This window comes from Phascolarctos cinereus, unplaced genomic scaffold, assembly GCF_003287225.1.
Source record: "Phascolarctos cinereus isolate Bilbo 61053 unplaced genomic scaffold, phaCin_HiC Scaffold_726;HRSCAF=1367, whole genome shotgun sequence".
NCBI classification, from domain to species: Eukaryota; Metazoa; Chordata; class Mammalia; order Diprotodontia; family Phascolarctidae; genus Phascolarctos; species Phascolarctos cinereus.
Window position 1 is genome coordinate 314,249,128 of NW_027556098.1, and position 21,150 is coordinate 314,270,277.

Consider the following 21,150-nt stretch of genomic DNA (forward strand, 5'->3'; position numbering starts at 1 on the left):
CTAATAGGCTCATTTGCCACTCTATTTTTCAGCTGGTACCAGATTGTTTTATGTTTACTGTTTTATAACAGTTTGAAACCTGGTACATTTTTTTCATTGATTCCCTTGATATCCTTTACCTTTTGTTCTTTCAGATGAATGTTGTTATTACTTTTTTCTAGCTCTATAAAATAATTTTTGGAAGTATAATTGTTATGGCACTGAATAAATAATTAATTTAGGTAGAATTGTTATTTTTATTAGATGGACTTGACCTGCCCATCAACAATGAATATTTTTACAGTTGTTCAGATCTGACTTTATCTGTGTGAAAAGTGTGTAATTGTGTTAGGTTTGTCTTGGCAGGTAGACTACCAAGTATTTTATGTTGTCTTCAGTTATTTTAAATGGAATTGCTTTTTCTACCTCTTGATGCTGGACTTTGTTGGTAATGTATAGAAATGCTGATGATTGATGTGGGTTTATTTTATATCTTGCAACTTTGCTAAAGTTGTTAGTTATTCCAACTAGTTAGTTGATTCGCTAGGATTCTCTTAGTGTACCATTATATCATCTGCAAAGAATGATGGTTTTGATTCCTCATTGCCTATTCTAATTCCTTTGATTTCTTTTTCTCTTCTTATTATTATAGCTAGGATTTCTAGTACAATGTTGAATAATAGTGGTGACAATGGGCATCATTTCTTTACCCTTGAGCTTTTTGGAAAGTCTTCTAGTTTATCTTCATTACAGGTAATGCTTGCAGATGGTTTTAGATAAATATTAGTTATTTTAAGGAAAGCTCTATTTATTCCTGTGCTCTCTAGCGTTTTTTAATAGGAATGGGTGCTGTATTTTGTCAAAGGCTTTTTCTGCATTGTTGATATAATCATATGATTTCTGTTGGGTTTTTTATTGATATGACCAATTATGCTGTTTGTTTTCCTAATATCGAACCAGCCGTGCATTCCTGGTATAAATCCCACCTGGTCATAGCATATGATCCTTGTGATATGTTGCTGTAGTCTCCTTGCCAGTATTTTATTTAGGATTTTTGCATCAATATTTATTAGAGAAATTGGTCTATAGTTTTCTTTTTCTGTTTTTTGCCCTTCCTTGTTTAGGTATCAACACCATATTTGTATCACAAAAGGAATTTGGTTTTCCAAATGGTTTATATAGTATTGAGATTAAATTTCATTGAATGTAAAGGCGGTATATTAATAGCACCTACCTTAAAGGATTGTTGAGGATCAAATGAGTTAATATTTGTAAAATGCTTTGCAAACCTTAAAGTGCTATATAAACACTAGCTATTATTATTATCTTGTTCTCTTTTTCCATGGGATTTGTATAGAAAGTGTTCTCGGACAAGTTACTATCATATTCTTTTATATGTAGTGTTCTGTGGACTGTTGCATAGGTGGAGCAAATGTGATTGAGTAGAAGGAGAACTGTCCTGGAATCAGAGGACCTGCTTGTGACACTGCCTGTGTGACTTTAGGCAAGGTCACAACCTCCCTGGAAACCTACAGTTTCCACAACTGTACAATGAGGAAGTTAGATCTGATGGGCTCTATGGTCTCTTCTAACTCTAGATCTATGAGTCTATCAACTACTTTTGGTAATTGAATAAAAGTATTATTAAGTGAACTCCTCCTTTGTAGGCTCGCTGAAAGCATCCTCATTATAACTCCAGTAGGGGAAGGAAATAAGTATTTATTATGCACCTACTGTGTGGCAGGCACTGGGATAAGCCCTTTACAAATATTATGACCTTCACAACAATCCTGTGAGGTGGGTGCTGTTGTTATCTCTATTTCACAGATGAAGAAACTGAGGCAGCAGAAGTTAAACAACTTGCCCAGTGTCACACAGCTAGTGTTTGAGACCCTGTCTGAACTCAGGTCTTCCTGACTGCAGGCCAGGGGCTCTAATCAACAGGATTACCCACCTGCCTCCTCACTGTAATTCTAGTAGCCTATAGGACAGCAAGGATAACTTAGCTCTCCTCCTGCTCCCATAAGATTTTGATTTCCTTTGCTAGGTGTCCCTATTTTGAGAGTCTTTCATTCCACGGATCTTGGAGATCATGAGTGTTTGGTTTGGTGACCTCTATTAGAAATATCATGGATCATTATCATGTCCAGGCAATTATGGGTGACAGTTCAGTCTGTGCTAATTGTCCTAAAAGGGCCAGTATATATATAGTACAGTTTATTGGTTGAGTTCAATAGGATGTTTGTGGTGATTTGTCATCTGCCATTCCATGAAAGATAGCTAAGCTGCTGATGTATAATTCTAATCGAGAGGTCCTGACCTGCTCAATATTTGGTAGGTGCTAAATTATTGGAACCTAATATCCTCTCCAGTTTCTACTGTTTCATTGTATAATCTACATTGATCACTAATTCCAAGCTCTTTAAGCCCTTCTGCAATTTCTAGAAGCAATGACTTGATCTTGAATTTCCATCGTAAGCTGCTCCATTTCTACAAACAAATCCTTATGACTCAGCCATTGTCCCACCATACTCTACCTTGTATTAGATTCATCTGTGGACATGTTGTATTCCTCTTGTTAGATTGTAAGCTCCTTGACCTTTGTTCAACTTTGTAGGTATGTACAATGTACGAGGCCCTGTCCTAGGTGTTGGGGACACAAAGACAAAGTGAAAAACAGCAGTCCCTGGCCTCAATGACTTTTTTCTCTAATTCTTCTTAATTCCAGTGCCTTCCCTCTGTTAATTATTTCCTGTTTACCCTGTATATAGCTTGATTTGTATATTATTTGTTGGCATGTTGTCTTCTTTGTTAGATTGTAAGCTCCTTGAGGGCAAGAATTGCCTTTTACCTTTTTCTGTATCCCCAGTGCTTAGCATAGTGCCTAGATGCTTAATAATGTGCATTGATCGATTGATTATATTATATTTTTAATATATGTGACTGTAAGTTCCTTGAGGGTAGAGACTTATTTTTCATATTGTATTCTCAGAGTTGAACCCAGGGTCCTTTACAAATTTAGCATTTAGTTGATGTTTGTGGAGCTGAATTCAATTAAGATTGAAGCTTTGGGGCTAATATTCAGTGTTTGAATTATCTATAGGCTTCAGTTATCCTCAGGCTTTCCATGGTCTCCTTTCCTTCTCCTACCTCTTCCCAAATGACTATAGGAGAGGCTTGGGAGGGCTGTAGTGGTGTTTTGTTTTGTTTTGTTTTTAATTAGGCAATTGGGGTTAAGTGACTTGCCCAGGGTCACAAGGCTAGTAAGTGTCAAGTGTTTGGTCTGAGGCTGGAGTTGAATTCAGGTCTTCCTGACTTCAGGGCCGGTACTCTATCCACTGCACCACCTAGCTGCCCGTGTTTTACTTTTAAATGACCTTTTGTGCCATCTCAGCATCAGGGAGAATAACTGACACCCCCACCCTAAACTAGGGCCAAAATTTGGGGTCTGAGTATTGCAAGGAGAATGAATCTTATGAAAAGGGGATGTATCCAGAGATCTGCCCAGGGATGAGATCTAGGACAGGGGGTCTTAACCTGGCACCTGGGAACTTGTTTGTTTTTTAAATTATTTTAATAAGTGTATTTAAACATGATTGGCTTCCTTTGTAATCCTATGGATTTTCTATGTATTTAAAAGCATTCATCTCATAAGGGGTCTGTAGGAGTTCCTGACACCAGGCTGCTGAAGAGGTTCCTGATACAGAAAGAAATAAGAACTCCTGGACTAGAGGTACTTTGTTCCCCATTGTCTGTCAGGTCCTGGCCCAAATCTGGAAGGTCCCTTTGAAGACATGGCCCTGGTGAAAGCCGGCTGGCTCTGGAGGCAGAGTGAGTGATGGAGCTCCCGGCTCCCCACCGTGGGCAGGCTGGGTGGGCACTAGGGACATTTGGGTCTCTGGAGCTTGAGAAGGGGACAGCAACGAAGAAACTTTAGAAGAACTAAAAAAAGGTCAGAGTCGGTAGAGATCTTTGAGCTCATCTCATGCAGCCCTCATGTTTTATAGCTGAGAATATTGATGTTCAAAGAGGCTGCATCACACAGTCAGTAAGCCTCGGAGCTGAACCCAGCGCTTCCGAATCACATGCCAACTTTCTTTCCACTGCCTCTTGTACATGTATGCAGCCCTTTGTGAAGTAGAAGGACTTGGGTTTGAGGGCCAGGCCCTTCCCTGCCTCAGTTTTGCCAAATGTAAAATGAGGTGGTGTTAGATTAGAGGATCTTTAAGGCCTGTCTGACTCTAGTGGTCTAGGATGCTACCAGTCACTTGTCAGAGCACTTCACTAATGATGGCAGTAGGGGCTGACACTCACATGTGCTTAAAGGTCTACAGAGCGACTTTGAAGGTAATCCCTCTCACAATGTACCTTTGGGCAAAGATTCTAAAGTACAAAGAATCCCTGGGCCCACTGGGAGTCTGGAGACCTTGGCCAAGTCCCAGCTGTGTCAATGGCTCATTGTACAGTGCTGGGCATGTCCCTTCCCCCTTCTGGGCTTTGGTTTCCCCTTCTATAAAATGGGAATGCTTTTTCCCCTGCTCTGACAGGCCTTGGATTTTCCCCTGTATATGAGGGATAATTAGAATCCCTAACCAGCCTCTGTTATGAGAATCTAACGAAGTAACAGATGGGATCCTCGCACCATCTGCAGACCTCAGGATACCTTGAGAGGCGCCATGATAGTCTGGAAAAAATGTTCAACTTAGCAAAGGGAGACCAAAAGCAAATCCTGCTTCTGACACTTAGGAGCTGCAAGTCATTTTACTGAGCCTCAGTTTTCTCATCTGTAAAACGAGGATAATAACAGCACCTATTTCCCAGGGTTGTTATGGGGATTGAATGAGATAATTAATGTCAATTGCTTTGCAAACCTTCAAGTGCTATATACATGTGATATATGTGAGCTATTATTATTGTTGTTAATGCGGAAAGTGGGGGAGAAGCCCAGAGGGGCATGGGGAAGAGGCAGGGTGGTGGTCAGAGAGGGGCATCCCCCTAATGAGGGATGGGTTAAGGGAGTGGCTAGTAGGTGGGTGGACCTTTCTCTTCAGGCTCCATCCTTCGACGTTGGAAGCGGAACTGGTTCGTTCTGTGGCTAGATGGCACCCTGGGCTACTACAAGGATGACAGCCTGGAGGAGGAGGAGGACCGAGTGCTGATCCGGTTCAATTGCCGAGAGGTGAAGACTGGGCAGGAGTGCCCAGGTGAGAGGGACCAGGCTTTTTATCTCACCGCCCTTCCTTCTTCCCCTGCCCCTGATGGGGCCACCCACCCTCCCCAGGAGGGGCATTGGGACAGATGCTCACAACCCAGTGTGCATCAGAGAGTCATTGGGATGGATACTCACAACCCAATGGGCACAGGAGGGTCATTGGGATGGACGCTTACAACCCAGCGTGCAGGAGGCTGTCACCTGAGCTGTCCAGTGTACGGCCCTCACAGCTCAGGGCAACTTCTCCCCCTCATCTCAGCCGGCAAGAGGCCCTTTGTGGGTAGGCGGGTGTGTGGCCTCAGACCTGGGATGGAGGGTGGTGTGGAGCCCAGTGGCCCCAGATGGAGTCCTGTCCTTAGACTGTGACCTCAAGGTAATCCCAAGTACTTGTAACCATTCTGGGAAAATGACCTACCTTTAGCTTGTTATGGATAAAGTCAGGACTTTGGCTAATGTCAAGAAAAGGGGAACAGTACCTGGCAAAGTTCAGAATCAGGATTCTGCTGGAGACTCGGATAGAAAAGATAATTTGCTGGAGCCCCAATCTTGATGAACCCTGTCACATGATATAGGAATACAGTTCACCTATGCAACTAGGTAGTACACCTGGAGAACAGAAGGCCTGAGTTCAAATGCTGCCTCAGACACTCACTAGCTGTGTGGCTCTGGGCAAGTCACTTAACCTACATCTGCCTCAATTTGCACAGTTTCTGTAAAATTGAAATACTAATAGCAATTACCTCCCAGGGTTGTTGCAAGGATACAATGAAATAATATTTGTGAAGCACTTTGCAAACCTTAAAGTGTTATGTAAATAAACTAATAATAATAATGATAATTATTATTATTATATTTTGAAATCCCATCACTTTGCCTATTATTAGAATGGGAAGGGCAGGGAAAGACACTGGAGTTCTAACTCTGTGTGTGACCTTAATTAAGCCATCCAGCCTCCCCCTCTTTGGGTCTCAGTTTCTCCAGTTGCCCAATGAAGATAATAATACCTCCTCAACTTTCTTTACAGAGGCTATCATGAAGAATAAATGTATGTGAAAGATAGAATCCCAGAATTACAGAGGTAGTAAGGATGTGAAAGACCATCTAATCCAACCCCCCTCATTGTATAGAGTAGGAAACAGGCCCAGAGAGGGGAAAGGACTTCCCTTTCAGGCAGGAAGTTATTGGCAGAGCCAGGACTATGTCTTATGTCTATCAGTTCCAAGTCTAGAGCTCGCCCTTCTTCAACGTGTGAATTATGTAGTGACCTTTGTGTTTAAACTCAGGAGAACTTCAAACAAATGATTTCAGCTGACACAGAAGTATAAGCAGGGCCCAATAACTAAATCTGTCAAAACCTGGTTCCTTGTTTTTGACTTGGGTCAGAGTGGGCAGGGGTCCTGGATGAGAGTACAAGTGGCCTTTGGGACTGACCACACTGGGCAGGGCTTGGAGCCTCTCTGACTTTCTCCTTGTGTTCTCTGGTATTCAGAGGTACAGCTGCCTGAGGGTCGGAACCGGGACTCTCTCCTGATGGTGTACCTGAGGGATGGCCCCCGCCTGACACTATGTGCTGAGACTAAGGATGAGGCTTTGTGAGTGGCTCCTGGGCATGGGCAGGGGTGGACTCTGGGAAGAAGGCCTCTGGTCTTTATTGGATCTGTTCCTTCCTGGAGGGTGGGCATTGGGCAGTACAAAGATCACCCAACTTAGAGTCAAACATTGGGCATTTATTAAATGCTTACTGTGCACCAAGATACAAGTACAAATAAACAAGAGAGCCTTTACCCTCAGGGAGCTTATATTCTAATGAGGAAAGACAGTAAGTATAAGAGAGCTAGAAAGGTAGGGAGAAAAGGTTAATATTAGGAAGGGAAAGTAGCATGTTAGGAGAAGGAGTTAGGAGAGTGACTTCAGGTTGGAGTGAGGTAGAACACAGAGTCCTTCCTTAAAATGATACGGTTAGGTGGTTAACTGGATAGAGAGCTGGGCCTAGAGCTAGGAAGACCCAAGTTCACATCCAGCCTCAAGTACTTACTAGCTGTGTGACCCTGGGCAAATCACTTAACTTCTATTTGCCTCACTTTCCTTAACAATAAAATGGGGAGAATAATGATCTATACCTCTCAGGATTGCTGTGAAGATCAATTGAGATCATATTTGTAAGGCACTGAGCACAGTTCCTGGCACATAGTAGGTGCTTTATAAATGCTAACTTATCATCATCATCATCATCATCCTGAAAGCAGGACCTCAGGGCGGATGTTTCTTTAAAGGGGCAAAGGGGAAACCCTGGTGCTCAGTTTGCACAGGTGAGACAAGGACAATTCAATGGAAGAAGAACCGGCTCGGGGTTCAGAAGACCTAGGTTCAAATCCTACCTCTTACACTCCCAGTGTGGCCTCCCCTCTTGAGGGCTTAGTTTCTTCATCTGTAAAATGAAGAGATTGGAGCTTGACCCTAAAGAAGACATAGGAGAAAGCCCATTCCTTGCTGAGATCAGGGCCTGGAAGTGTGGAGTCCTGAATAGGATGTCGGGCTTTTTTTTTTTTCTTTTTGGTGAGGCAGTCAGATTTAAGTGACTTTCCCAGGGTCACACAGCTAGTGAGTGTCAAGTGTCTGATGCTGGATTTGAATTCATGTCCTCCAGACTCCAAGGCTGGAGCTCTATCCACTGCACCACCAGCTGCCCCGCTTTTTCTCTAATTTTTTAAAAATTATTTTGTTATTTGGGATGGCTCTCTGAAAGGGGGAAGGGACACACTGAACAATGTAGAAGATGTAACAATGTAGAAGATACTATTTGGAAAAATGAAGAGGTTGCACTAGCTGGTCTCTAGGGCCCCTCCCAGCCCCAAGTTCTGTGATCTATGGTCTACCTCAGCTTGGGGAACAGGACATTACCCTCCTTAAGCTTCTGATTGGTGGGTTCAGTCAAGCTGGTTTTAGTGTTTCACTTCTATTGTAACAGTTTATAAACGGAACCATCGTTTCCTTCCCCACATTCTCACATCCTTCCTTACCTGGATCAAATGCTTGTGAATGCAAGAAGACATGTTTGTTCAGGTAGTTCTGAAAACAGGATTTCCCAGCCTACAGGGGAAGGGATGGCCCCTGGCCTCTGGGAGGTTTGAAAGGCATGACACAGTTTTTGCCCTTAGAGAACCCTCGTTGGGGAAATGAATGAGATCTGGCACATTGCCTCTGACTTTTAAATTTGAGAGGATTAATCAAGGAAGGCTTCCCAGAGGAGGCACGAACTGGAGGTGGTGGAAGGATGCAGGTGGAGGCTCTCTGGGGGAGAGGCTTAACTTTGAGGCAGTAGGTTGTTTTGGTTGCAGAGCCTGCTTTGGGGATGGAGGGGAGCTGTAAGCGGTCCCTGAAGATTGTTCCAGGCTGTGTTGATGCAGCTCTTCTGAGGGGCGGGGGGTTCCCAGAGGATGGCCTGGAAGAGGAGGCCTGTTTGTTCCCCCAGCGACTCTCTGGAGAGGCTGAGTCAGCCACCATACAGAGGCCAGGCCCTGGGGGGTCAGTGTGACAGAAGCCTTGGGCTTGGGAGGGGCAGACTGGTAGAAATATATAATCTCCCTTCCATAAGATTTAACAACATACATTTGTGCAATTTGACAGCTATTCATTAAATGCTTCTTGTGTGGAAGCCCTGTTCCTAGCACTGGCTATACACAAGTGAAACACAATGTAAGCCTTTTGTTGTTCAGTCTTTTTTTTTTTTCAGTTGTATCTGGCTCTTTGTGACCCCATTTGGAGTTTTCTTGGCAAGGACACTGGAGTGGTTTGCCGTTTCCTTCTCCAGGTCATTTTACAGATGAGAAAACTGAGGCAGAGTTAAGCGACTTGCTCAGGGTCACATAGCTAGTAAATGTCTGTGCCACCTACCTGCCTCGTGTAAGCCTTACCCTCCCAGAGTTTACAGTCCAATGGAGGGATAGGATATGACGAAGTAGAATATTCCAGGACTATGGGCGAGCACAGAGGTGGACGGGAGAAGAGAGAGATGAGGGAACGAGGAAGATGCACATTGATCTGGAATATAGTATGAAAAGTCTAGTGAATGGATCACATCGTACTGTAATTATTTGATTGTCGGGTCAGAGTTAGAAGGGATTTTGTTGCATCATTTCAGTTGTGTCCTACTTTCCATGACCCCATTTGGGGTATTCTTGGCAAAGTTACTAGAGCTCATTGAACAGATGAGGAAACTGAGGCAAACAGGGTTAAGTGACTTGCCCAGGGTCACACAGCCAGTGTCTGAGGCTGGATTTGAAGTCACAAAGATGACTCTTCCAAGCCCAGTGCACTATTCACTGCACTAGCTAGAAGGGATTTAAAGATCATCTAATCCAACACCTTCATTTCACAGAAGAGGAAGCTGAGGTTCAGAGAGGGGCACTTGTGACTTTGTGACTAGACAAAGGTCACAAATCTGGTAAATAACTGAGCTGGGGCTGAAGCCCGGCTTTCTTGAACTCCAAGTCCAAAATGCTTTCATCGCTCCATACTTCCTCCCACACTGGGAATGTTTCGTGCAAATACATGCCTCAGCCCCTGAATGTGGTGCCTGTGGACAGTGGGCATTCGCAGGACATGGTTGGGTACTGTGAATCGAGTGTTGGGTTTGGACTCTGAGGAAGGAGGTGGCTTGGAATTCTGGACCTGCCATTTCCTTACTCTGTGACCTTGGGCAAGTCCCTTCACCAATCTGGGCTTCAGTTTCCACATCTGTAAATCGAGGGATCTCCTCTAGATCTAAGGTTCTGTCCATCTTTAAATTTCTGATATGACTTTAAACGCACCTCAGCCACATATGTAAATGTGTCTAAGCTATGTTTGTGCTCTCACACTCAGAATACATGCCAAGCCCATATCAGATATGAGTTCACCATGCACATAAGTACAACCCCTACTTGAGATGACACCTTAGACCTGTCCCTACTCACCCAGCACCCTCAGCCCCCCAGCTCTCTGTGTGTCTGTCCATGAGACTGTGGCATCCAGGCAGCATCCTGAGGATTCAGATACAGGCCAAGAATGCACTCTTAGTTTCTCCATCTTTGTGGGGAGAGCTGAGGCCCAGAGGCTGAACTACTTGGGTGACAGGCGTAGGGGCTGGAAAACAGAGCTGCCTTGTTCCAGCTTCTACCCCTGCCAGTAGCTGGGCCCCAAGTCCTAGCAATAGACAAAGACTCATCTGTTTTGGGCCCAGCCCTGCCCCCCCATTCCATGGGGCACCTTCTAGAGCTGCCCTTCTGAAGTTTCCTCTGGAAGTTTCCAGGAGAGCTGAGGCCTGGAAGCACCCTGTGTCCTTCTCCAATGCTCTAGGCTGTTGTTACAGTGGGGGTGAAGGGCAAGAACCCCTGGACTGAAAGGGGAAAGAGACGCCTTCAGAAAACTTGAAAAACTAAAAACACGGGTGGCAGTATGGTATGGTGAAATAGAGAGCAGGCCTCGGAACCAGGAAGACCTGGATTCAGGGTTCTCATCTGACATATACCGATTAAGTGACCTCGGACAAGTGACTTAACCTCTCCAAGAGTAAAAGATGCAGAGGAGGTTCCAGTCTGCATTGGTGGAAGGGATTTCCTTATAGGCAGTTCCTGATTAATGGGATCCCAGGTCTGGTCTCTATCCCTAGTCCACAGAGAAACATGCATCACTGTCCCTCAGGCTCACCAGTTCTGAGGGGGACCAAGGGTCAGAAATGGGTCCCTAGAGAAGACCTTTGAATGAGGAGAGAAGGAGATTGGTCAATAGGACCTGAGAGAACATCTTGGGCCTAGAGCAGGGGCTCTTAACCTGTAGTCTGAGAACTTTAAAAAAATTATTCTGGGGCAGCTAGGTGGTGCAGTGGACAGAGCACTGGCCCTGAAGTCAGGAGGACCTGAATTCAAATCCAGCTTCAGACCAGACACTTGACACTTACTAGCTACGTGACCCTGGGCAAGTCACTTAACCCGAATTGCCTATAAATAAATAAATAAATAATAAATAAATAAATAAATGAATGAATGAATGAATGAATGAATGAATGAATGAATGAATGAATGAATGAATGAATGAATGAAATTATTTCAATAACTATATTTTAACATGGTTGGCTACACCTGACTGACTGCCAAAGGGGACCAGGACCAAAAAAGCCAAGAACTCCTGGCCCGTGGTTTCCATGGAACCTTCAGGAGAACAGGGGTTCTCAAGGACAAGAGTTCTCAGACTGGGACTCCTCGAGGAGAGGGGCCATGACTCGTTCAGAGAGGGGTGGTGGAAGGGAGGAGTAGGCAGCTGGGTGGTACAGAGCATAGAGCACCGGGCCTGGTGTCAGCAAGGCCCAAAATCAAAGTTGTCCTCAGACAGTTACTAGCTGTGTGACTCTCGGTAAGTACTTAACCTCTGCCTCAGTTTCCTCAACTCTAAAATGGGGATAATAACATCACTCGCCTCACAAGGTTGTTGTCAGGATCAAATGGGATTTTATATAGATATAGATACATAGATACCATTTAGCACAGTGTGTGACACATAGTAGGCATTTAATAAATGCTTATTCCTTTCCTTTATTCCCCTTCTCCCACCCTGAAGGCAGGGTCTGAGGGAAGGCCTAAAGCCAAGAGAGCTTTATCTTTTTTTGTGTCAGTCCTGGGAAGCCCCAGGCCCTTATACTGACCCCTCTTTTCTTTTCAGAGCATGGAAGGCCGCCCTCCTAGAAGCAAACTCCACCCCGGTGAGCTCCCCTTCTTCTCCTCATCTACTCCTTAGGGGTCAGGCCTATGAGCAACGCTCTGGTCCTCCTCTGTCCTTTTTCCTCCTCCCTCTTTCTCCTTCTTCTCTCTTGTCTTTCTTTTCTTCCCTTCTCCCTCTTCCCGTAGAACTTATCCTTCTTGTTTGACAGGTTCTTTATACTGAGCCAAAATCTGCATCCCCATGACATCTGCCTATTCATTGGTTCTGCCTTTCAGGGCCAGGCAGAGCAAGTCTAATTCCTCTGCCCAAGGATAGCCTTTTGGAGATTGAGAGGAAACTGAGGCTCAAACCTCGAACAGGAAACAGAGGGACACTTAAGAGTTGACCATAGAGAGGGCGAGAGAATTCTAGCACAGTGACCCCTCCTCTGAGTCCCGACTACTATTCATGGGCTGTGTGGCCTTGGGCAAATTCCTTTCCTTTTTTGGGCCTCAGTTTCTTCCTATGTTAAATGGGGAGTGGGGGTGAACTGAATGATGGGCAAGAGCCTTTCCAGTTCTGACTTTCTCTGAATTACTGTGAGACCGTGTTAATCACGTTTAGAGAGATCGTCATGGCCTGAAACAGCCATCCTCATTAAGGGGTTCCTGCCTTGGGGCTCTGGGGTGGGGACTGGTGGGACCAAGGAAGGCAACCCTGGCTTTACCTGGGGCCTTTCTGATCCTGGAAGTGAGGAAAGCAGACCCTTAGGAGGCGTTAAATGTGGGCATGGAAAGGGATTCACACTAGCCAGGGCTGGGGCAGAAGAATGAGATTAGATCACAGTTCAGAACAGAACTGCTGTCTGCCTCCTTTCCCCTAAAACAGGCGCTCAGGGAGAGGCCCCTAAACTGGGCCCTGGGCTCTTTGGATCTGGACTTTAGCTCACTTACTATCCCTCTCTGAGCCTCAGCCACATGGTTTGAGGAGGGGACAGGAGGATTCCAGTTTGTGAGATATACTAGGAGGCTGGGGGGAAGGGGAAAACTTCAGATGCCCCTCTAACCTCCCACCCCAGCCTCCCTTCTCCTGTTTCCTCTGGTGGAAGGAGGCCCTGGGGGCAATAGGTACTGTCCCCCTGTGGAGCTGGCGGGCTCGGCCTCGGGGCAGGTGCGTGGTCCGCGAGTGGCACGCCAATGTAGGGTGGCCCTTCTCTTGGGCAAGGCGACGCTGGGTAAGTGACCTGTGTGGGGACAGTGGTGGGAGAGGGATATCTAGGTTTGGGGAAATTCTTTGTTTGCCAAATGCCCATCCCCAGCACCTGCCCCAAACATATTGCCTACTCATGTGACCCTCAGAATCATCCAGATAATCCCTTTGTCTCTTAACCGTATTCCAAACAACCCTAGTGTCCATCCCTCTTCAGAGAAGGAGCTGGTTATTCAATCAGTTCTGAATCCATGTAACTTTAATCCCCCGAGCCCATGTCCCTCCATCTTTGTCATAAGGAGACCATGAAAGACTTCATCCGTGTCTTGCTGAAATACAGGTATCTGTTGGATCTGAGCCATTCATTCCTTTGATCTACCAATCTAGGTGTTGGTAAATCAAAAAAGGAAATGAGATTAGTTTAGTACAAATAGTTTTTCCTGAACCCTAACTGGCTTTTAGTAATCACTGTCCTAGCTGCACCTGCCGATGTGTGAACACACGCCCCTATCCTCTAGTTTAGTCTTCAGTAGAGAGAAGGAACAATTTTGGCTCAACCTCAGAGAAAATCTCCCCCAAATTAGAATTATCCCAAATTGCCTCAGATGCAGGGTAGTGAGTCTTCTGTCACAGAAGGTCTCCAAGTTGGGGCAGAGGGTGTTACAAAGATGGTTTCTATATGGGTCAGACTGACTATCTTAACATAGTGCCCGGTATATGATAAGTGCCAAATAAATGTCTATTGATTGATTGACTAGGTCCTTGAGGTCCTTTCCAACTCTGGAATTTTATAGAAATTAACGTGCCGGGGCAGCTAGGTGGCGCAGTGGATAGAGCACCGGCCCTGAATTCAGAAGGACCTGAGTTCAAATCCAGCCTCAGACACATAACACTTGCTAGCTGTGTGACCCTGGGCAAGTCACTTAACCCCATTGCCTAGCCCAAAAAAAAAAATTAACATACCAAAGAATAAATGTGACTTTTGCCTGCATAAATTTACAAATCTTAGCATCCCAAGTGAGAAGGGGTCTTACTGTCCTCGCCTGTGACATATTGTGTGCTGTCTCAGGTCCTCAATTTCTTCATCTGCATGATGATGAGACTGGGTCAAACAGTCTCCCAAGGCCCTTCTAGCCATGACATGCTCCGGGGGCCTGATACCTCTGCTCTCTGTCTTCCAAAGTGGTCACTGATCCTTTCTGGCCATAGGTTTTGATTTCCAAGTTGATAGCGCTAGTGGCATGAGCCCAGAGATAGTAATGCAGACATATATGCCAGCAGAGGCACATATCCGTGAAGTTCATGCCCTCTTGTGCTTGTACATGCATATGTATATTGAAACAGGTACATGCAGGCACATGCATGTGCATATATGAGCAAGCTGCAGCTCAGTGAGACAGCTTTGGAGAGCTGGCACACTGTCCAGCCTATGGCCTTCAGAGCTCAGAAAGACCTGGCTTGATCACTAGACGCAGTGGACATAGAAGAGAAAATGCATAAGAAGGGGCTTTGATCCTTCTAAGGAGCAGGGGAGTCAGCACCTACAGAGAGAATTCTGGCTTTGGAGACAGGCTTGACTCTGCCAGCAAGAGGCCCTGGGTGCTTGGGGCCACTTTGTGGGAACAGAGGAGGGTAAAGAAGCTCAGATCCTTGTAGACTAGAATCATCAAGGAGGGCTTCCAAGAGAATGGAGGCTGAAGCTAGGCCTTGGAGAGGATCTGCTGAGGTAGAGAAGAGGTAGGGAAGGAGGAGGGGAGAGGAGGAGGTGGGGGAAGGGGGCAGGGAGGGCAGCCTGAGCAAAGTCAGAGACAGGTCAGAACCTGATGGATGTGGGCATGGGAAGTTGGTAGTGGGGAATCCTTCTAGTGTTGCTGGAGGACAAGGTAAAGAGGGAATATTGGGAGCTGAGGCTGATCTCCGTGGAATCATATCATGGGAGCTTTCAAACACCAGGCTAAGGAGTCTGACTTTTCACCTATGGTCTGAGGGGAACTGTGGGAAGTGGCTGAGCAGGGAGAAGACCTGGTCAGAGGCAGCCCTGTGGGAGGGATAGAAGGGGAGACACTGGGGGCCTCTGGGTGGGAAGGGATGTGCGCTGAGATCAGGACCATAGAGAGAGGGAGAGAGGGAGGAAGGGGGAGGAGGGAAGAATCTTCACAGGCAACACCATAATTTCAGCATTGGAAGGGACCTGATCCTGGGCAAGTCACTAAATCTCTCTGTCTCAGTTGGCTCATCTGTAAAATGGGGATAATAATAGTCCCAGAGTTGTTGTAAGGATCACATGAGTTAACATGTAGTAAAGTGATTTGCAAAGCTTAAAGCACTATATAAATACTAACTTTTATTATCATTATCATCATCATTTTTATTATAATACCTGAACCCAAATCCCTGCTACAACATGCCCAAAGTCCTGCCAATGTGTAGTTGTTGAGACCCTCCATTCTATTTTTGATAGTGCTAATGAATCATAATACCGGGCACGTAGAGATGGCACTCAAGGCTCTTTTCATCCATTTTCTCATTTGAGACTCACAACTCGGTGAAGTAGATGGGACAAGGGTTGTTATCCCTATTTTTACAGGTAAGGAAACTGAGGCCCAGAAAAGTTGTGACTTGCCTATGGTTACACAGCCAGTAAAGATCTAAGCTGGAATTTGAACCTCAGTCTCTTACTTTCTGGAGCAGGTAGGTGGCACAGTGGGTAGAGAGCTGGGCCTGGAGTCAGGAAGACCCGAATTCAAATGTGGCCTCACACACTTACTAGCTATGTGACCCTGGGCAAGTCACTTAACCCTGTTTGCCTCAGTTTCCTCATCTGTAAAATGAGCTGAAGAAGGAAATGATGAACCACTCCAATATCTTTGCCAAGAAATCACCAAATGGGGTCACAAAGGGTTGGACACGACACTTTTCACTGTTCCGTGCTTAGGTCTTTCTTTATATTGAGCCAAAATCTTTCTCTCTGCCCCTTCTTCCTCCACACACCCCCAGCCCTACCTCATTCCTAGTTCTGCTGTCTGGAGCCAAGCAGAACAAGCCTCACCCTTCCAGGCAACAACCCTTCAAATACCTGACAATGGCTCCCCATTAAGTCTTTTCTAGAGGCGAAACATTCCTAGTTCCTTCATTTGATCCATGCATAGCATATGTGGAGGTGTTGGACATCAGGAGGAGTCTAGAGAGGCTGTTGGGTGTGGGTACAAGGGCCTGGCAGGAAGCCCAGGGACTTGACTGCAAAAGCAGGAAAGAGTCACTTATGGCCTGTCCTGGGGCAGATCAGCTCCTGGATTGTCCTGGCTCAAGGCTCAGAGAGTGTTTGTGTGAAGACTTGGGCAGAGTGAGGATAGAAAAGGAGGGAAGAGAGGCTTGAGGAGTGGATGACTGGGCAGCAGTGCCATGGGGTGAGATGGATGAGACCCGTGACTCCTCCTGTGGCGGGGCTGGTTGGAGGACAGGGGCTTCCTCCCTACCCCTGACAAACGAGTGAATGAGTGAATGAATGAATGAATGAGGCATTTATTAAACCCCCATGATGGGCAAAGCACTGTTCTAAGCTCTTTGGATGCAAAAAGAAAAGTAAGAATTGACTGAAATCCTTGCTGGTGGAAAAGACTCAAGTATCACTAGAAAAAGGTGGAGAATTCCCCTTAGATATCCTTAACTCTATATCCCTATGTATCTGGTGCCCATGGGGGTGAGCAGTCAGGGCAGAGGTGGAGAAAGGTGAGTCAGCCTGTTCCCAGTGTGTCTGTGTTGGGGAGGGCCACCTGTGTGCCCAATGCTCTCACAGAGCAGATTTCCTTCCATAAATTAACCCTTTTTTGTCTGAGACTTGGTCTTGCATAAATCCCCCAGGGGCATCTGGAGATGGGTGGGCATGGGAAAAGGGCTAGTAGGGTAGTCCCCTGAGGAACAGGCTTCTCAGTCATCTCATTTGCATGTCCCCTTCTGATTGGCTCCAGGCGAGCCAGCCCATGCTTAGGGCGGGGTCCCCAACTCTGAGGGTAAGAAGGCAAGGAGAGCGAGAAGGCATCCAAAGCCGGGCATGCGCAGCACGGCACCAGTGGTTACCTCACACCTTCGGGCTTGTTGGTGCGTCCTCCACCTCCTCATCTCCACCCTCTCTCCCATCAAAAGCCTGCCTGCTTGTTTCTGCTTAGAGGCATGTTCTCCCCCCCAGTGTTCTATGTGGTGGAAAGCTCTCCCTCCTTAAATAGTCTTGTATTTATTTACCATATACATACCATATATCATTGCCGTCCCTCCAGTAAAACGTACACTTCATAAGGGCAGAGACTACCCTCCCCCTCCCCTTTTTTTGTCTTTATTTCTAGTACGAGGGCCTGGCACATAGTCCATATTTAATAAATTTCCTGTTGGAAATATTTAATAATAATAATAATAATAGGTAGCATTTACATAGCACTTCAAGATTTACAAAGCACCTTACACTTACCTTATTTTATCCTCACAATAACCCTGTTATTATGCAATCATTATTATGCAATTATTATCCATAATAGCAAGCAAAAAAAAGATTTGTGTGTGTTCTAATGAAATTTTTAACACACTAAAAATCTTAAGGTTTGTCGTTTTGTGATTCTTTGTTGCGATACATGATTTAAAGAAAATATGCAAAATTCAAAACATGTCTAGCCAGAATTTTCCTTAGTAACAATAATAACTGGCATTTATAGAGCACGTTAAGGTTTGCAAAGCATTTTATATAAGTATTGTCTCATTAGATCCTCACAACAACCCTGGGAGGTCAGTGCTATTATGAGTCCCATTTTACAGATGGGGGAGACTGAGGCAGAGAGAGGTTAAGTGATTTACTTGGATTGACACATCTATTAAATGTCTAAAGCCAAATTTGATCTCAGGTCTTCCTGACTCCAGGTCCAGTGCTCTGTGCACTATGGCGCCACCTACTTGCCTTTAGTTGATTTGTTGATCTGTTCAGGAGCTGTGTGACCTTGAGCAAGTCCCCTCCCTTCTCTGGGCATCAGTTTCCTCCGTGAAATAGTGAAAAAGAGCATTGAATTTGGAGTAAGAATCCTGGGTTGGAATCACAACTCTCCACTTGTTGTCTGTGTGACCTAGTAGTAACTCTACCTCTCTGGGTTTCATTCTCTTCTATAAAAAGAGGCATATGGACTAAATCACCTCTTTGTTTTATTTTTCAAATTAAATAATATTTTATTCACCTTGGAACTCTGCTCAGAACTTCTCCATTACCAACATCTGAAATCTCAAAATCCTCTTTCTGGTAATTGGAGTTAAGTGATTTGCCCAGGGTCACACAGCTAGTGTCGTATATCTGAGACCAGATTTGAACTCAGGTCCTCCTGACTCCAAGGCCAGAGCTTTATCTACTGCACCACCTAGCTGCCCTGTCTCTTCCTAACAGAGAGATATCTTCTACCCATTTCCCTTCAGTCAGCTGAGGGCATGTTTTGTGCCACTTATTCCGGGCACAAAAATTCCTAGTTACAGCTCTGAGAAGACCCAGTCTCTGTACCCGTTGAGTTCCCAATCTAGTGAGTAGGTACAGACATAACTAATGATAATAGCTGACATTTATATAGAGCTTAAATGTTTGCAAATTATTTTACATACATTATCTTCTTTGAACCTCATAACAATCTTGGGAGGTAAGTATTCTGGAAATGATCTCCATTTTATAGAGGAAGAAGGTCATACAACTAGTATTAGGGACAGGATTTTAATTTAATTGCACATACAACATTTTACCCACAGGCCATAGTGCTTGTATGATGCTATAGCTAGTACAGGGCATTGAGTGATAGGGACTAAAAGAGAGAGACAGACACATGCACACAAGGCTTTGCGGAATGAGGAAAGAGAGAAAGAGAACACGAGAATGAGAACCCTTCTGAATATAGGCATCAGATACAGATTCCTGGAAGAGGTGTCACAGAAGTGGACTTCAAAGAATAGAAAAGATTTGGAGAATAGGGAAGAGGGCACATGAAGAAGGAGGAAGCCCAAATAAACCGGATGTATTGTGAAAGACAACAGTGAGATTGAAGAAAGATTTGGGCCACTTGCCCCTGAAGGGACATTTCTTTATTGGGAAGAGACAGAGACCCTGAGACAATGGCATGAGGTGAGAGATTGATGCAAATATGGTTAGAGGAGTTTGAAGTCACATTGTGGAGGGCCTTGAAGGCCAGGCTAAGAGTGTTGGAGTTTATCTTGTGGGCTATGGGGAGTTCTGTGAGCCACATATTTTTAATGCTCCCAAATCCCAAAGTCCATTGCTGTGTGTGTTTCGGTGTATCTGAAGGGGCACAGGTTGTAGCCAGTTATTAAATCCTGTGGAAGACCTATGAATATATGATTCCAGCTTTGGCTTCAGCCTCTCATCATCCTACACTGGGTTGGACAGTCAGTTCTGATGGATGGAGAGGGAAAGAAATGACAGTATACCCTACACAGGCCTCGGAACCCAGTCTAATGATAAATGGGCCCATTGGATTAGTATTCTCTTCATTGTCTCTCTGGCTCTAGCTCCGACTCTGCGTGACTATGTGCATCAGTTTTTGCATCCATTGGCCTCTCTCTGTGTTCTCTTGCTGTTCCTTTACAGAAGCTATCTCCCATTCTTGGAATGCACTCCCTTGTTAGGTCCATCTTTTTGAATCCTTCATTTATTCAGGGTGTGGCTTAGGTGTCATTTCCTAAACGATGCCTTTCCTGATCCCTTCAGAAGCTAGTGTTCTGTCCCTCCTTAAATCACTGTGTATTGATGTAACTGTTTATGTGGTGTATCCCTCAGTACAATGTCAGCTCTTGGAGGGAACTATTCCATTTGTGCTTTCTATCCCCAGCAACAAGCACAGTGCCTTACATATGATAGGTACTTAATAAATGCTCGTTTAATTGAATTGGGTTTTAACTACATACCTTCTCCAGCATCAAGGGCAGGGGTTTACATACAGTAGACAACAGGTAAGGGTTTGTTGAGTTAAATAGACTTCTGTGTTTTTCTGGGTATCTGTATTTCTGATTCTTTGTTCATCTTTGTTTCTCTCTAGCACCCTGTCTGCTATGCTTGCACACCAGTATTTTGTTCACTTGTGTGTGTGTGTGTCTGGGGGTTAAGGGAAAGTCTCACCATTCCCATGTCCCTCTTTTTAACCTCTCAGCCCTGTTCCCCCACCTTTTGGGGAGCCTGGATTAAAGGGATGAGCCCTATCTCAGTCTTCTTTCAATCCCCCAGGACAATTGAGTTGACTCTCCCTTAATGGCTACATGACTTTCAGACGAGTCACTTCTCTGATCTTGTTTCTTCCTCTTTAAGTTGGTAACAATCACCTTTGCGCTGCCTCCCTCACAGAGCTGTGGTATGGTAGGCCCTTGCTCAGTTCTGCAGTGGGGTAGATAGTGCCTGCCCTTGGTGGCACAGTTGACTTCCTTGGGTGAGCCAGAAGTGTTTGGGGGTGGGGGTTAGGAAGATAACATTAGAACTCTGGATAGGAGGAGCCTAGGAGCTACCCATAAAGGCAGAGTGAGAAAGGTGAATTTCAGGACCATGGAGAGAGGGAAAAGCCCAGTGGCTTCCTCTTGGGGGGGCATATAGAAAATAGAAATGGCTTATTCTGTTTTGTCACCAGCATTTCCCTAATAATGTTCTTGTATAGCTGCTATGAGAGATATAGGAGGAAGAGACTTGCCCCAGGAAGTTCCTAGTCTCTTTGTGGGGCTCAAATTCGACAACAGAAAGGGTCATGTTTTCTGGAAGACTTGTTACAAGACCAAGAGTTTCTCCTCTATCCCTCTTATCAGAGCTATTTCTTAGGGAGGCAGTGCACCTTAGGGAAATGGATAGCTCCCTAAGGGCTCAAAGGCGCAATGCTTGGACTCCACTTGTGGCTCTGCCCCTGGCTCACTGTGTGACCTCAAGCAAGTCTTTTCTCTTTCCCAGACCTTAGTTTCCTCCACTGTAAAACAGACAAATTAACTGTTAAGTCCCCTCATCCTTGAGTCTCTTAGAGAGTTGTCACCCTGTAAGGTGCAGGCATTTAGCAGGAGGAGCTGAGAAG

The 21,150-nt window shown here is 45.2% G+C and overlaps 1 protein-coding gene across 7 annotated transcripts in view; it reads left to right on the top strand.

Moving 5' to 3' along the window:
* The window catches only part of PLEKHB1 (pleckstrin homology domain containing B1), a 37,269-nt gene that overhangs the window by 14,055 nt on the left and 2,064 nt on the right, over positions 1-21,150 (top strand). For 6 of the 7 annotated variants that reach the window (XM_020989599.2, XM_020989601.2, XM_078156906.1 and 3 more), the window contains 5 exons: positions 3,739-3,810; positions 5,031-5,183; positions 6,681-6,783; positions 11,888-11,927; positions 12,975-13,100. In XM_020989599.2, coding sequence (XP_020845258.1) covers positions 3,774-3,810; positions 5,031-5,183; positions 6,681-6,783; positions 11,888-11,927; positions 12,975-13,100 — 459 coding nt within the window. In that variant the 5' untranslated portion in view covers positions 3,739-3,773. The remainder of the gene's footprint in view (positions 1-3,738; positions 3,811-5,030; positions 5,184-6,680; positions 6,784-11,887; positions 11,928-12,974; positions 13,101-21,150) is intronic. The other variant, XM_020989600.2, reaches the window with a different exon arrangement.